We start from the raw sequence: 16,952 nt of genomic DNA, 5'->3' as shown, positions 1-16,952 counted from the left end.
CTCTCCACTTTTTTTGCGTAGGCTTTGAAAACAAAAGCGTGTGGAGCAGTAAGGTGCTGGTTTCTCTCATAAGTACCTGGATGTAGGCCTGTCTCAATTATTACATAATCGTCTAATCGCAATTATTTATGCATAATCGTTTCCATGTTGAAAAATGTCAAAAAAAAAAAAAAAGCAGAAATATAATATTTTTTTAAATATATTTTTTAAAGTAAAGAAATATTAAATATATCAGAAATGTCTTTGTATATCTAAGTTATTTGTCATATCTGCGCAATCATTTGTTTGTGATTACGAAGCCTAAAAGGCAAAATTTACATTTTTATTCATATGTAAGAGGTCAATGCCTAAAACACAATTAAATCGCAATTATTTGTACAACAATTAATCGTCAACTTAAATTTGTAAGAGCGTGACTGCCCTACCTGGAATCATGACAGCCCTAACTAGGATTCTAACAATTCCGGTTCCTTAAAGGGGAATTTTGGACCACGGTTTTCTTACCTTTTCTATGATGCTATGATATCTTAGGATGAATGGTACAGTAGAAAAATGTCATAACTCCATCCCGGGTCCGCCACAGCTTAAAACGTGCGCCAATAGGCCTTGCGCTAGATTGCGTATTTTAATAGCTTTTTCTTTTTTTGGTGAGATCTGACGTTCATAGTAACAGAACACTGCAACCGAAAAAAAAAGAAAAAAGGAACAGAAGTCTCGCTAGAAAAGATTGAAATCTCGAGATTCTCATCTAGCGAGACTTCATTTTTTTTTTGGTTGCATAGTGTTCTGTTACTATGAACGTCAGATCTCACCAAAAAAATGCTATTAAAATACGCAATCTAGCGCAAGGCCTATTGTCGCACGTTTTAAGCTGTGGCGGACCCGGGATGGAGTTTTCTACTGTACCATTCATCCTAAGATATCATAACATAATAGAAAAGGTAAGAAAACCGTGGTCCAAAATTCCCCTTTAACGCACTGGTTCCCCCAGGGGTCCTTGGGTGGGGGGGTACCAGGGGGTCCCCTGGTCCCCAGCAAAATGTGTTAATAAAGCGTCACAATCGTTTAAACCCTTTATCCATACTTTATACTTTGGCTATTCAAAAACAGCAGATCTACAAGCTCATAGCGCGCCGCGCTATGAGCTTGTAGATCTGCTGTTTTTGAAAAATCGCGAAAATGTGTGCAATTCTTTGAATATATATATTTTTTTAAAGCGAACATTTGTAACTCAAATCTTTGCTTCTGGGGGGGTCCCTGGAAGTAAATATTTTGAGATGGGGGTCTCATTTAACGTACCTGGATGGTGGTGATGGTGTTGGTGGAGCTTCGGGTGGAGCGCAGCAGGGAGGAGGTGTTGAACTGGTGGATGAACACCATGCAGCTGGACAGGTGGCCCTCCGGCTCCCACGTGTCCTCCTCGTGGCCGTAGCCGCGCCAACGCACCAGATACTCCATCTTGCCCTTCTTGTTCCTCCGCCGGTCCACGATCTTCTCCACCTGGCAACGACATTGACGTTATTATTCGATATTAACGATGTTAACTGCTTTATTAACGATCTTCTCCACCCGGTAACGTTAAAATTAATCAATATTAACAATCTTCTCCACCTGGTAACAAACGTTAACATCATTAAAGGGGAATACCACTTATTTTCAACATTGAACTACAGTATGTCTTTAATACACCTTAGAGCTGTGGAAATAAGAAAAAAAGTATTATTAAAGACATAGTTCAATGTTGAAAATGAGTGGTATTCCCCTTTAAGTGACTATGTTCTGTCCGTCTGTCCACTAGGGCATTAACAGAATAATCGAATATTCGACTATCAAACCACTATTCGACCACTGTACATCAAAGTCGATTACTCTGAGAAAGAAATATATATATATAGTTTTTTTTCAGTGGCTTTTCTACAGCAGCTGTGAGCTCTGCTGTTGGTAGTTTTCCTAATCCATTCATGGTTGATTGTTGTCAAATCATTTCATACTGTATGTGAGGTTGTGCCAAGGGCTGTCCCCTAAAAGTCGACACGTCGGGCGAGGAGCCTGGTGTCGACTTGCATTCCTTGAGTTGAGTCGTCAATGCCATTGGCCCAAAAAGAAAAAGCGTGTTCGATTTGTGTTTTTACTTATAAATTGGACCGATCGGTGTGAAACTGAACGCGGGCTCCTAGAGGCCAAGGAAAAACCTCCGCCCTGCAATTTTCACATCAGCCTTTTATAGCACCACGAAAAAAACTTTTTGCAAAAAGTGATATTACTGATTTTGTCAAAAATATTGTGCAAATCGGAACACATCATTGTAATGTGTTCAACACGGATCTGTCAGATTTTTATAACCCAAATGATACAATAACCCAACTGACCTGGCGGAGACCTGTGCTCCGTGGAGCACTTTTCTAATTAATGCTCCATTGATGAATTGAATACATAGAACCACAATGGAAAATGGATCCCCAGGACTTTTTCGTGCTATACTTTTAGTCTAAATGTTTTACTGTACTCCATGCTTGTTTACATTTTTGACTAAAAGTATTTAATCAAATTAATATTAACAATCTTGGTATCGAGACCATTTGTTAATTATCTTCTCCACAAGACGAGATATTAACTAATTGACTTTCCGTGACTCATGTGAGAACCAGCTCATGTCATGGATTGGTCTCTACATTTTTATCATTACACGGCTTTGTTGAAAGCTTGATTTTGACAGCTAAATGAAAACAGTTGAAGCGAGAAATAGACAAGGCAGTAACCAAATTGATTCTATTTTATCAACAGTTCCCGTTGTTTTCCGAGGCAACCGTGTTGCATAAATTAATGGAACTAGACCATACCCGGTGAAGGGCGCAGGCGAAAGTAGTTGCAAAGTTGGGGTTAATGCACGTCCTGTCGCGCGGTTTCTCCCCCGTGCGCGTCCCGTCGTGGCGCCCCTCCTCCCCGTCGTGGCTTCCCATCTCCTCCCCCCCGTGGGTCCCATCGCGCCACCCCCCGGCCCGCGGTCACCCCTCCCCACGGGCGTATATACATATGTATCAGCACGGAGAATGGCGTAGGCATGTTACTCGCCCGCCCCGGGTCCGTCTGGTGTGTTTACGTTCCACAGAAAGAATTGTACTGAGAGAGTGGGCGGGGTCTCTGTGTTGCCATGTCGGCCTACTGTAAGCGCTTTAGGGGCAATATTGGTGGTATATGGTTTGTTGGGTTTGGCCTTGTTTTCATAGACCTTGCTGCTTGTTTCTCTCGCGAAACCTGGCAACGACGCATGCGCAGTTTGATCAAGAGTCCCCCCAAGACACAACCACCGTGAGGTTACTAGAATTATTAATGGAATACTTTCATTACCGTAAGCAATGAAAGCCTTGTTTGTTACTTGTGGGTCAATTTATAAGCGGGATAATCAACAGGGAGTGGGTCGTTATTGAGAAATAAACCCCTTCAGGCTGATAAAGAGTAAAGACCCCTCCACTATCTCGTCGGTGTCTAATCACCCTGGCTGGGTTAATTTCTCAATAATGACCTGCTACCCATTGATTTACCCTTGCTTAGGAACTCATCGGGCATGCCAGCCCAGAGTCCCCTCAACACGTTTCACACAATTACAGTATTTACCAGTGTTGATTTCGTCGACTACCTTTTTTCACTGACGAAAACTAAATAAAAACTACGCTACGACTAAAACTAAGACTAAATATATTGACAATTTTGTTAACAAATACAAACTAGACTAAAATGTTAGTGAGGGACTAGTGGAGAAGAGATCCATCCAGTAGAACTAAGATAAGTCATTTGATCTTTAGTTTCGCTCCGGTGTTGTGCTCTGAAAATAGCAGATCTCCGCTGCGATGCGTTGTGAGCTTGTAGATCAGCTATTTTCAGCATGCAACCAAGTGTAAAATCAGCCATTATGACACCATCAAGGCACCGCCGAAATACATTTTAGTCGACTAAATCAACTGTAGATTTAGTCACCTATAATCTTATGATATTTAGTCGACTAAAACTAGACCAAAACTAACACATTTCATATGACAAACCTAAAAGTAAATGGAATTGTATTCAAAAGACTAGGACTAAAACTAAATCAAAGTTTGCTGTCAAAATCAACACTTTTCAATGTCACATGTGAACACACGGGAACACCTGGGCCGTCCTTTTTATATGGCTATTTTATACCACATCACACCCCAAAGCTGACTAAACAGAAGGACAGTTGAAAATAGGTTACATGAGTCAGCTGTTCGCCGACGGGGTTTGTCACAGCACTGTACTCTCAACAAAGAAGGACAGGTGACAACTTCACACCACAGGGGAAAGATATGTGGTGACAGCTGCCTCTCTGCAGGAATTATTTAACTGAAGCAACCGAAACCGAATCCTACCAAAGTTTTCGGAAAAACATACGTTTTTAATTTGCTTTAAATAGCAAAGTAGCAGATCTACAAGCTCGGTTTCGAGCTTGCAGATCTGCTACTTTTTATGCTTTTGAGCGACGCTGTAGTATGATCAAGTAGGGCGTTAATTTACGGAAGAAAACGCAGCGTTCCCAGCTTGAAAGGTATAACAACATATAGGTGTAACAGGTCTAAATGGGTTAAGTATGATCAACACCACAACAGGGGTTGACACTAAGGTCTCAGTGGCACTACAGGTCAAGTTCTACTTGCCCAAAGGTCATGCCCACAGTGCCCGAAAAGTAAATTAAATTAAATGTTAAATCCAATCGATAACTGCCGAGTAGAGACAGTCACTTTGAAAATCAGAATGAGTGTAACTGCTACTTGTAAACAAAAGGTAACATTATTTGTTCTTCATGAATAACCAATAATATTTAATGAAGATGGTTGCTTCATTGCTTAGAAAAAACAGTGCAGATAGATTAAAATCAGGAGGAAAAGGCATCAAAAGCTAAACTATAAAAGTTTTACCGAGGGATTTCAAACTCAGCGAGTTAAATAAAACTGTTCTGTGCGACAGCACAGCAGCAATACAAGTCACAACATTTAGGGAAATTATTCATGCCATTAAAAGACGTTTCCTAGAGCAGCAGATACCATGTGACTACTGACAATACTGGACAGATCACAGTTTGACCAGTTGATCACAACATTGATCAACAAGGGTTGATCACACAGCTTCTATTGGAGATGTGATCACATTCTTCTTACCGGTCCCACCAATATTCATCATGTGACAGCTGTTTACCAGACAAAAATCTAGTAGGTTAAGGTTCAATCCAACTTCAACCACTCATTCATTATAACCTGTTATTACCGTTGCCTAGCATGAGGAGGACATTACAATAGGCTCTATTCACCGCAGCCATATTATGAAGACATTCACAGGTGTTACCAATGATACTAATGAAGGCTCTGTTCCATTCTGGTCAAACAGAGTCAGGGTGCTGATATTGTGCATGTTGGCCCACTGGAAACACTCTGTTACACCAGTGGGTCTACAGTTGGGGTCCAGGGACCCTCATGGGCTTCCAAATGGCCCCTTACAGGTGTGTAACGGGTCCATTTGGTTCCATTTGTACACTCTCAGAGTTATGGGGGTCGTGGAAACCACTGTGCTACACTAAATGGAACAGAGCCTTCATTAGTATCATTGGTAACACCTGGGAAGGAAGTGATAATATGGCTGCTGTGCATAGAGCCTATAAGCCTGATAAATAAAGGACCCTCAGTTTGAAATACATAGAACACGGAACCCCATTTGATAACATCTTTCATCACTGTGTTTATTTAACTATGACAAATGCAACAAAATGGACCCTTACAGGTCTGTAACTCTGAGTTTGCCAAATGGGTAAGGGTCCATTTGGTCTGTAACTCTGAAAGTTTACAAATTGAACCATATGGACCCTTAGTTTGTACACTTTCAGAGTTACAGACCAGTAAAGGGTCCATTTGGTTCCATTTGTACACTTTCAGAGTTACAGACCAGTAAAGGGTCCATTTGGTTCCATTTGTACACTCTCAGAGCAGTGGTGTGAAGTAACTAGGTACATTTACTCAAGTAAAATTTGAGGTATTTTTTACTTTACTGGACTATTTACAATTGTCTATACTTTTACTTCTACTCCACTACATCTCAGAGGCAAATACTTTTACTACACTACAATTATTTGAAAACTTCAGTTACTAGTTACTTTGCAGATATAAATGATTACACTATAACACATACATTAACCACTTTAGTCCTATTTATACATAGGCATATTTTCAAACATTTTAATACTTTAAGTATATTTTGTTACCAATATGTTTGTACTTTTACTCAAGAAAATGTGGAATTCGGGACTTTTACTTGTAACAGACTACTGCTACATTGCAGTATTGATACTTTTACTTAAGTAAAACATGCTGAGTACTTTCTCCACCACTGTCTCAGAGTAAGGGACCCCGGACCTCAGGTTGGGGAACCCCCAGTGCATTACCATGACGTTATGTTCAACCTGCAAATTACGTCATGTTGTGGCCAGGCTCGTGCAAAAATAAAGTATTAGTATTAAACATTATCGCCACGTTTTATCCTCAGCTCGTCACGTGCGTCACCAACAACTTTTTAATTCAACTTAACTATTGTTTATCCACTAGTTAGCAACTTAGCATCCCCTTATAGTTACCTCGTAGAGCTCTTCCGTAGCCATGGCGCGGCGCCTTTTATCTTCTTTAAAAAAAAGTGCGTAGTTAGTTCGCGTTCCCGCCCAGTCGCGCTCGAGAGGATTAATTGACGGACACAAACATAAACAACATTAGAGCTAATTAACGCGTCTCCTAAACGAACTACAAACAGCCACCGCTTCACGTCACTTCGCCGGCTAGCATGCTAACCGTTAGCATCCGAGCGGAAACTTTATGTTCCTGCACTTCCGCCCGTCGTCAAAATAAAAGCTATTTAGGGGGAGGAACCGCGTGTTTTAAAATAGAATGGGAGCCGATTCACTTTGTGGTGTGAGGTTCCGGTCTGAAACCGGATGCGGAAGTATGCCTGTTTGTTCGGTAGGTATATAGAGAGATGTTACCGGATGCAGAAGGCGGACTCTAAACAGGATGTAAGCACTGGACGCCAAATAGGAACAAAGCTTTCCATGGGTGCTGTTAGAAACCCTGCTGACAAAGAAAATAACATTTATAGACTACTAATAAATATAATAATTATACATATAAATATAATATAAACATAACGAAACCTAACCTAAACGTGGAAACCTTGTATATCCAAAACCGTTCCTTTTTTATATTTTTTTAAAACATTTTAAGAAAAAGAAAAACTTAGCCCAAAAAGTTGAAATATAGAGATACAAGGTTTCTAACTGCACTAGGCCTACTAACAGAATGGCAAATCAGACACTCTTATCCAGAGTGACTTACAGGTTTGAGTAAACATGAACTCTAGTCAATACAGTTTATTGAACAGAGTTCATGTTTATTCTGCTTATTAAACAACAAGGTAAATAGCAGTGGTGGTGGTGGTGGTACAAGTACTCATATTAATTACTTGAGTAAAAGTATCAATACTGCAATTTAGATATACTCTGTTACAAGTAAAAGTCCGGAATCTAAATTTAGTTGAGTAAAAGTACAAAGGTATTGGTATCAAAATATACTTAAAGTACAAAAGTAAAAGTACTCATTATGCAGAATGTCCCATTTCACAAGATTTCAAATGTATACAAATCTTTTGAAAATAGCAGATCTAAAAGCTCACAATGTGTCGCATCACCACACATTGTGAGCTTGTAGATCGGCTATTTACAAATGGCCTAAATGTATATAGGGCTAAAGTAGTTCATGTGTGTTTGTAATAACAATCTAAATCTACAAAGTAACTAGTAACTATAAAGTCTTCAAATAATTGTAGTGGAGTAAAAGTACAATATTTGCCACTGAGATGTAGTGGAGTAGAAGTAAAAGTATTGAACATTGGAAACACTCCAGTAATTGCACAGTAAAAGTACAGTACTTGGGTAAAAGTACTTAGTTACTTTACACCATTGTGAAACAACAAGGTCAATAGACACATGAGGTTTGTGCAAAGAGACCAATGTATTGATTGATTGATTTTATTTGTTTAGGACATGTATACAAGTAGTACAAACAATATAAATCAGCATAAATTATAACGAAATACTGGTCTTGTCGTAGTAGTGTAACAAGGTGGCAAGGCACCAGTAAAATAAATAACTAAGAACTAAAACTGTAGATTTGCTATTTTTGAATAGACAGAGAATGAAATAGGGCTTAGTTAGTTAATGCATGTTTAATAATGATCTAAGTCTACAAAGTAACGAGCAAGTAAAAAACAAAATGCAGTGGAGTGAAAAGTACAACATTTGCGCCCGAGATGTAGTCAAGTAGAAGTATTAAACCATTGAAAAATCAGCATATTAAGTAAATTTAAAGTATCAAACGTATAGTACTTGAATACATTTACATTTTCACAGAATGTTGGCCCCAGAGTAGGATGCTGCTAGGTTTCGTGTAGTTAATGGACGCTAGGTGTCGCATGGGCCTTCAGCACCCTGGAGAGCGCCTGTTCTTACAACACTGGCCACCAGGGGGAGCAGCGGATCAAAGTGGGAGACAGTTGGAATAGGCTCTATGCACAGCAGCCATATTATCACTTCCTTCACAGGTGTTACCAATGATACTAATGAAGGCTCTGTTCCATTTAGTCTAGCACAGTGGTTTCAACGCCCCCCATAACTCTGAGAGTGTACAAATGGAACCAAATGGACCCGTAAGAGTGTACAAATGGAACCAAATGGACCCGTAAATTTGTACACTCTCAGAGTTACACACCCGTAAGGGGCCATTTGGAAGCCCATGAGGGTCCCTGGACCCCACCTGTAGACCCACTGGTGTAGCAGAGTGTTTCCAGTGAGCCAACATGCACAATATCAGCACCCTGACTCTGTTTGACCATGAATGGAACAGAGCCTTCATTAGTATCATTGGTAACACATGTGGATGTCTTCATAATATGGCTGCTGTGAATAGAGCCTATAATGTTGGCTTTGTTTGTTGTAGTAGAACAGTGGTTCCCAAAACCGGGGGTCGGGACCCCCAGGGGGGTCCCCCAAATCATTTTGGGGGGGTCCCTAGATGATTAGCTTGATGTGCAACATTGTTTTCTCACTCAACAGTAAAAAAAAAACGACATACAGTATGAGTGTATACACTGTATCTGTACATTGCTAAAGTGACAATTTAATGACTTTTAAGACCTTTTTAAGACCGTATTGGCTAAATTGACAAATATTACGTTAGAAAGAGGCAGATTTGGGGAAATAGCCGATCTACAAGCTCACAAGCTCATGGCTATTTTCACAATATGTATCTGTGGAACAGGGGCAAACTAAATGCAATGCAATTCCAAGTGCTTGTCAGGGTGGGGGTTGGGTCCCCAGTTCAAATGTGATTATTTATTTTGGGGGGGTCCCCAGTTAAAATATGATTATTTTGGGGGGTGAACAGCCTGAACAGTTTGGGAACCCTTGCTGTAGGATAGTTACCTAATCATCAAGAAGACCTGATAACTAGACTGATTTCAACTTTGACATTGATCACTGCTGTTTATAGATGGGTAATTACACATTTACCAAACTACAAACTCTACGGAGACAAACGTGTTTGTCTGTCTGTCTGTCTGTCTGTCTGTCTGTCTGTCTGTCTGTCTGTCTGTCTGTCTGTCTGTCTGTCCTATATAGCAAAAGAAATACTGAGTAGTGAAAGTGTTTTACTAGGAGTATTGTTGTATAGAGGGATATATTATATGACTTGTAACCTTTTACATTGACTTTACATTTATGGCGTCGCTTTGACTGTGATGTCTTTCCATCATGCGGCACAACAGTGGTTCTCAAACTTTTCAGGCCGCGACCCCCCCCAAAATAATCATATTTGCACTGGGGACCCCCCACTCCGATAAGCAGTTGGAATGTACAGTAGGAGTGGAGGCATTACATTTTCTTTGACTCGGTTCCACAGAGACATTTTGTGAAAATAGCAGATCTACAAGCTCACAACGCCTCGCAGCATGTAGATCGGCTACTTTCAAAACTGTCGTCTTATTATTTTTTCACAATTTGGCCAATATTTGACCAGTTTTTATAGCATAGTTTGTTGATTACTTTTGATGCAATAATGGACTTTTCCTCTTCTTCTTTTTTAATTTTAGGTATTACAAAGGTCTTAAAGTCCTTAAATTGTCACTTTACTGTCATCTGGGACCCCCCCCCCCCCCCCCCCCCCCCGACCACAGGTTGAGAACCACTGCTGTACAGTACAGTGCTCTTTTCTTATCGCATCTCATCTTAGTCTTCCTGTGTAATAGGCTCTATTCACAGCAGCCATATTGTGAAGACATTCACAGGTGTTAGCAATGATACTAATGAAGGCTCTGTTCCATTCTGGTCAAACAGAGTCAGGGTTCTGTTATTGTGCATGTTGACTCACTGGAAACACTCTGCTACACCAGTGGGTCTACAGTTGGGGTCCAGGGACCCTCATGGGCTTCCAAATGGCCCCTTACAGGTGTGTAATCCATTTGTACACTCTCAGAGTTGTGGGGGTCGTGGAAACCACTGTGCTACACTAAATGGAACAGAGCCTTCATTAGTATCATTGGTAACACCTGTGAAGAAAGTGATAATATGGCTGCTGTGCAAAGAGCCTATTGGTTTCTTATGTCATTGGCCCCTGATCTTCTTGCTGTTGTTAATGAGGGGCAAATGAACTAGTCGGTCTTCTTGCCAACTGGTCTCCTGGGCCCCGCTTTGCCGCCCCTGCTCTTCGGGGGAGATGATGATGAGGGTCGTGTGGGTTGTGGGTCGTCGCCCTCCATCTCCCGGTGGTTCCTCCTGATTTTCACGCAGATCCGAACCACCAGGACGACGATGCCCGTCGGGATGCTGAACAACGCAGCGGTCGCCACCGGAGCTGCTTCAACCATAGTCTGAACAGGACAGACGGAGAGACGGACGGACGGACGGACGGAGAGACGGACGGACGGAGAGACGGACGGACAGACAGACAGACAGACAGACAGACAGACAGACAGACAGGAAGATTGATTAACAGCGGTGTAAAGTAACTAATAGGCTCTATTCACAGCAGCCATATTATGAAGACATTCACAGGTGTTACCAATGATACTAATGAAGGCTCTGTTCCATTCATGGTCAAACAGAGTCAGGGTGCTGATATTGTGCATGTTGGCTCAATGGAAACACTCTGCTACACCAGTGGGTCTAAAGTTGGGGTCCAGGGACCCTCATGGGCTTCCAAATGGCCCCTTACGGGTGTGTAAATCTGAGAGTGTACAAATGAAACCAAATGGACCCGTAAGGGTCCATTTGGTTCCATTTGTACACTCTCAGAGTTATGGGGCCGTGGAAACCACTGTGCTACTGTACACTAAATGGAACAGAGCCTTCATTAGTATCGTTGGTAACACCTGTGAAGGAAGTGATAATATGGCTGCTGTGCATAGAGCCTATTACATGTACGCAAGTACTGTACTTAAGTACAATTTTGAGGTACTTTTACTTTACTGGAGTATTTCCAATTGTCTATACTTTTACTTCTACTCCACTGCATCTCAAAGGCAAATATTGTACTTTTACTCCACTACAATTATTTGAAAACTTTAGTTACTAGAAGAGATATAAATGATTACATTATAAAACATGCATTAACCACTTTAGCCCTATTTTATACCTAAGCTATTTGAAAATAGCCGATCTACAAGCTCACAACGCGTCGCATTGCAACATGTTGTGAACTTGTAGATCTGCTATTTTCAAACATGTTTGTACTTTTACTTTACTTTAAGCACATTTTGATACCAATACCTTTGTACTTTTACTCAAGTAAATTTTGAATTCCGGACTTTTACTTGTAACTGAGTATTTCTACATTGCAGTAGTGATACTTAAGTAAAACATTTGAGTACTTTTTCCACCACTGCTGATTAATGAATGTCCCTCGTTAACCAGCAGGACCAGAAGGAACGCAAGAAACCAATTACAAAGAAGACTAATGAACCAAAAGTAGTTGAACTGACCACATGTGTGTATTGTAAAGGTCCCAGGTCATTATAGAATATATCCTTCTATACAACGATACTTCTAGTAAAACACGTTTTTTTTTGTCACTGTAGGACAGACCGATTTTTATGGGTCACAAGTATCCCTTTATGTATTGTTTCCTATATGTTGTTTTTAATTATTATTTTAACCCATAAAGACCTGTGTCATTTTTAGATTTGAGCTAAAAGCATTATTTCACACTTTAGGCTATTCAAAAATAGCAGATCTACACGCTCATAGCGCGGCACCGAGTGCCACGTTATGAGCTTGTAGATCTGCTGTTTTTGAAAAATGTTGAAAATGTGTGCAAATCTTTGAATACTTATATTTTTAAAGCAAACATTTTTTAACTCAAATCTTTGCTTCTGGGGGGCCCTGGAACCAAATACATATAGTTTTGGGGGTCCTTGACATGAAAAAGATTGAGCACCGCTGATATAGAAACATACGTTTTTCAGAATACTGTTGAGATTTAGGAGACATATAGAATCGGCTTCAGGTCTTAATGGTTTAAAACATTTTCAAACATTTCCACCCCAAAAAAAGCAACATTTTTGAAAATAATTTCATGAATAAAAAGTAAAAAAATCTAAGAAATTCCATACATTTGCGGAATGCGTTGTGAGCTTGTAAGATCTGCCATTTTCACTAGTTTGGGTCCCGGCGAGACATTCTCTTTTGGGGTATACTATTGAGCTAAAAGGTTAGGGAACCAGTGGTCTATATGCCAGTGGTTCCCAACATAGACATATAAAGGTAGACGCCTCCTCTGGCTCTGAGGCGTCTGTATGGCGGGCACGCTTCCGCTTCCGGGGGGAAGCAAGTGCGTCACAGAAGGGGGCGTTCGGTAGGCCAATCAGAGGCAGGTGGGGGCGGGACAACTAGATTCTGACAAGTCCTGGAAAAGACGTGCAGTGATTGGCCAGTAGTCAACGCGCTGTGATTGGCCAGTGCCAGTGCCCCCCGGAAATATGGCGGCCACCATACGAAACAGGTCGCTCCAACAAACTGCAGAGGCCAATGAGGTATCTAGGTTTCTATATCTATGGTTCCCAAAGTGGTCCATTTGGTTCCACCCGTACACTCTCAGAGTAACGGGGGCCTTGAAATGAAAAGGTTGAGAACCACTGCTCTATAGCAGTGGTTCTCAACCTTTTCAGGCCGCGACCCCCCAAAATAATCAATTTAATTTAATTCAAATAATAATTTGAACTGGGGACCCCCCCCACCCTGACAAGCACTTGGAATTTTCACAATCTTTCTTTACAATTTGACCAACGTTTGACCAGTTTTTTATAGTAGATTACTTTCGATGCAGTAGTGGTCCTTTTTCATTTCATTTATTTTCTTTTTTGGCATTAAAAGGGTCTTAAAAGTCCTTAAATTGTCACTTTACTGTCACCTGGGGACCCCCCAAAAATCATGTGGGGACCCCCCTGGGGGTCCCGACCCACAGGTTGAGAACCAGTGCTCTATAAGACCCGCTGAGACAGCCCAGAGCATCAGTAGATGTGAGCTTCCCTCCATGCAGAGATGACATGATGGTTGTTGTGTCAGTAAAACTCACAGACTTAAAGATGCGGTGAAATGAAAGATACGTTTTTCACACTTTTAGAGCTATCAGTGGTCATGATATGGACATACCTAAGTACTTCAAATAAAACGACCCAAACAAAGCCATTTCCCCACATCTTTAAAGACTCTAGACACCCCAACCACACACTGCAGTTTATAACTTACTTTAACGGTGTCGACGAATCCATTATACAACCTCTTGATGCGCTGGATGGCGCCATTCCCACCTTGACACTGAATTAAAACAAATAAAAACATTATACATGACAGCTAACATTAATAAGCTAATATCCTAAGTGTTCTTCATTCTTCTACCTATATGCTCACTCTATCCCTCCTCTGTACATGTCCAAACTATCTGGCCTCTAGATGTTTAGAAAATCTAAACATCTACATGGGCTGTCCCTCTGATGTACTCGTTCCTGATCCTATATCCATCCTTGTGACTCCTAGAGAACCTCAACGTTTTAGTGATCTGCTACCTCCAGCTCTGCTTCCTGTTTCATTGCGACTGTCTCTAAACCATACATATTGAAATGACACTCCATAACAAGACCATAATCATGAGCTGAGAAACACAACATAAAATAACTTGTCAGATATCAAATGTCAGCAGCATGACAGTTATTACTAATCTAATGAATACATTTGAATATGTTTGCATAATGATAATGACCTCTGACCTCGACAGTGTCGTTCAGGACTCCATTCAGGAAGTTGAGCAGCTGTTCTTGATTGGCCACGCCCTCTGGAGGCAGGAAGTAGCCGTCATTGGACAGATTGAGTACGATGATGGACGGCATTGGTACGTCTCTGTTAGACAGTAAGGAACGTTAATAATGATGTCATAACCAATGAATTACATAAATGATGTAACTAATACATATCTAATTCACAACACACACCATTGTGTATTGCATGTATGGGACACACAAATTGACAGGTGTGTGTGTGTGCGAGTGTGTGTGTGTGAGTGTGTGTGTGTGTGTGTGTGTGTGTGTGTGTGTGTGTGTGTGTGTGTGTGTGTGTGTGTGTGTGCGTGTGTGCGTGTGTGCGTGTGTGCGTGCGTGTGTGTGTGTGTGTGCGTGTGTGTTCTCACCCCATCACCAGACCCTTGACATACTCGTTTCCCTCCATGAAGCCAAAATGAAAATCCCTGGGAGACACAAGAGGCGGGACAATCACTGAGTCAGCCAATAGAAACACAGCACGGTCAGACAGCCAATAGTACTGGGGCGTTGGTTAGGGGCGCAGTGGTTCTCAAAGTGGGGTCCGGGGACCCCCAGGGGTCCTTGAGGGGGGGATTCCACGAGTTCCCCAGCAAAATGAGCTAATACAGCATCACAATCAGTTTAACCACTTTAACCCCTATACATCACATGTACAAGCTGACAACCCATTGCTATGAGATACGTTGTGACCTTGCAGATCTGCTACAGTATATAAAATAATGGGTTTATTCATTAATTAATTAAAAAAAAAATTGAATATATTTTTTAAACATTTAATTTTCAACAACACAAATCTTGTATGGGGGTCCAAAAAAAAACACATATTAATTTGGGGGACCACCCCCCCCCCCCCCATCACCACCACCACACCCATTTTCTCTCTTTGCAAAAAAAACATCCATCATTTCCTCCACTCAGTAAACATCAAAGTAACATAATTATGCGTAAAGTCGGAATTGTGAGACTTCAGGACTGTGTGTGTGTGTGTGTGTGTGTGTGTGTGTGTGTGTGTGTGTGTGTGTGTGTGTGTGTGTGTGTGTGTGTGTGTGTGTGTGTGTGTGTGTGTGTGTGTGTGTGTGTGTGTGTGTGTGCGTGTGCGTGTTGTTACCTGCTGTAGAATTCTCTATAATCTGTAGCCACCGTCTCCAACACACGTTTATACCTGAGGAAGAAAAAGGACATCACATTATAATTATATTATACAAAATGTGTTGTTATTATTATTATTATTAAGGGGCCAAGGCCGTATAGGGCCTTTGAACCCTTACCCTTATCGCCGTATTATCTATACCGTGCAGTCGCTTTTTACGAAACTCTGCAATCTGGTAGAGGACTATGCCAAACACGAAACTCACTATTGGCCAAAGGGTGGCGCTATAGCACTCAATTGAAAAGTGCAAACTTTGAACATGTATAACTCATGCCCTGTTTGAGCTATCGCCATGAAACTTGTGTGTGTGTGTGTGTGCGTGTGCGCACGCGCTCACTTGCTACACGTGACAAAGTCACAAGTTGACACGGAACCAGTAGATTAGCGACACAGTAGTATGGTGCTAGTTAAGGCTGGGAGAGTGAGTTGTTACTGTTGTTTTATGGTCGTTTGATTAATTCATACATTTTGAGAAGTTTGAAAAACACTTAAACCTGTGTTTCTCCTGTGACTTTTGCGCAATTTACGTGAAACGTTCTACACGATCTATGGACGATTATCTAAACTCCCATTTGTTGAGAGATTTGTCCGTGGATAAATGAAGCCTCCATGAGCCAATGGATATTGTAGAGGCCGGCTTTATTAAGAAAAATCATCTGTGTGTGCTCCTTTCTCAATAGTGTAGGTCTGTGGCACCACGTGCCTCTTAAATGGAAGGGACAGATGGATCACTGTGCCAAAACACCTGGCTTCCGTCCGCTCCCATTCTATCTCCTTGATAAAAACCTACGGATCTCCTTAACTTTTTACAGTGGTGAAAACGAGCCATTTTCGGTGCGCGATCACTCCGCAATGGCGGCTCGCGTGAGAGATGTTATTGTTCCAGGCGTTAGCCTGGACCATCCACCATCGTACACGCATCCATTGTTTACATCCGGGTGCTCGTCGTGGAGTCTACAGCTCTAAACAGCGCAGCGTTACAAACGGTAAGATCGCTGGCACTAAACGTACCCTGTTTTAATAAAACTCTGGCACCGACTGTGTTAATTAATGCATGCAATTTTTAAAAATAACATAAAATGCTTTTTTGAGAGTAGTTATTTTCAATGTATGACATATTTCCTTGTGAAAATAGCCGAACTACAAGCTCACAACTTTTTGGATAGCAACGCGTTGTGAGCGGACATTTTCACTAGTTTTGGTTCTGAGGAGACATCAAATTCTTCTATAAGCAAATGGTTTGAGAACCACTGATCTTAGTGTTAGTAAAACAGGGGCTTGGTTCATGACAGAAGGCAAGAGTCTATGAATTTCAACAGACACCATCGGGCTGGACGAAGCTATAGCTCAATTGGTAGTGTGGTAGCCTGTGAGTGTGAAGGTCAAGGGTTTG

The 16,952-nt window shown here is 41.3% G+C and overlaps 2 protein-coding genes across 3 annotated transcripts in view; both read right to left on the bottom strand.

Moving 5' to 3' along the window:
* The window catches only part of cdyl (chromodomain protein, Y-like), a 34,663-nt gene extending 27,822 nt beyond the window's left edge, over window positions 1–6,841 (bottom strand). For both annotated transcript variants that reach the window (XM_084057341.1, XM_084057342.1), the window contains exons 1-2: window positions 6,635–6,841; window positions 1,300–1,500 (exon numbers count right to left, since the gene is read on the bottom strand). In XM_084057341.1, the coding sequence (XP_083913467.1) occupies window positions 1,300–1,500; window positions 6,635–6,658 (225 nt within the window). In that variant the 5' untranslated portion in view covers window positions 6,659–6,841. The remainder of the gene's footprint in view (window positions 1–1,299; window positions 1,501–6,634) is intronic.
* A 3,908-nt stretch (window positions 6,842–10,749) lies between these two features.
* The window catches only part of LOC311044872 (protein disulfide-isomerase tmx3a-like), a gene marked incomplete at both ends in the record, with an annotated part of 41,474 nt that continues 35,271 nt past the window's right edge, over window positions 10,750–16,952 (bottom strand). The window contains 5 exons of the mRNA XM_084056684.1: window positions 10,750–10,968; window positions 13,844–13,912; window positions 14,362–14,491; window positions 14,778–14,834; window positions 15,518–15,571. Of these exons, the coding sequence (XP_083912810.1) occupies window positions 10,750–10,968; window positions 13,844–13,912; window positions 14,362–14,491; window positions 14,778–14,834; window positions 15,518–15,571 (529 nt within the window). The remainder of the gene's footprint in view (window positions 10,969–13,843; window positions 13,913–14,361; window positions 14,492–14,777; window positions 14,835–15,517; window positions 15,572–16,952) is intronic.

Source organism: Gymnoscopelus microlampas (assembly GCF_963454915.1).
Source record: "Gymnoscopelus microlampas genome assembly, chromosome: 5".
Lineage (NCBI taxonomy): Eukaryota > Metazoa > Chordata > Actinopteri > Myctophiformes > Myctophidae > Gymnoscopelus > Gymnoscopelus microlampas.
The sequence above is the reverse complement of the archived record's forward strand: the minus strand, read 5'-3'. Positions and strand labels throughout refer to the sequence as shown.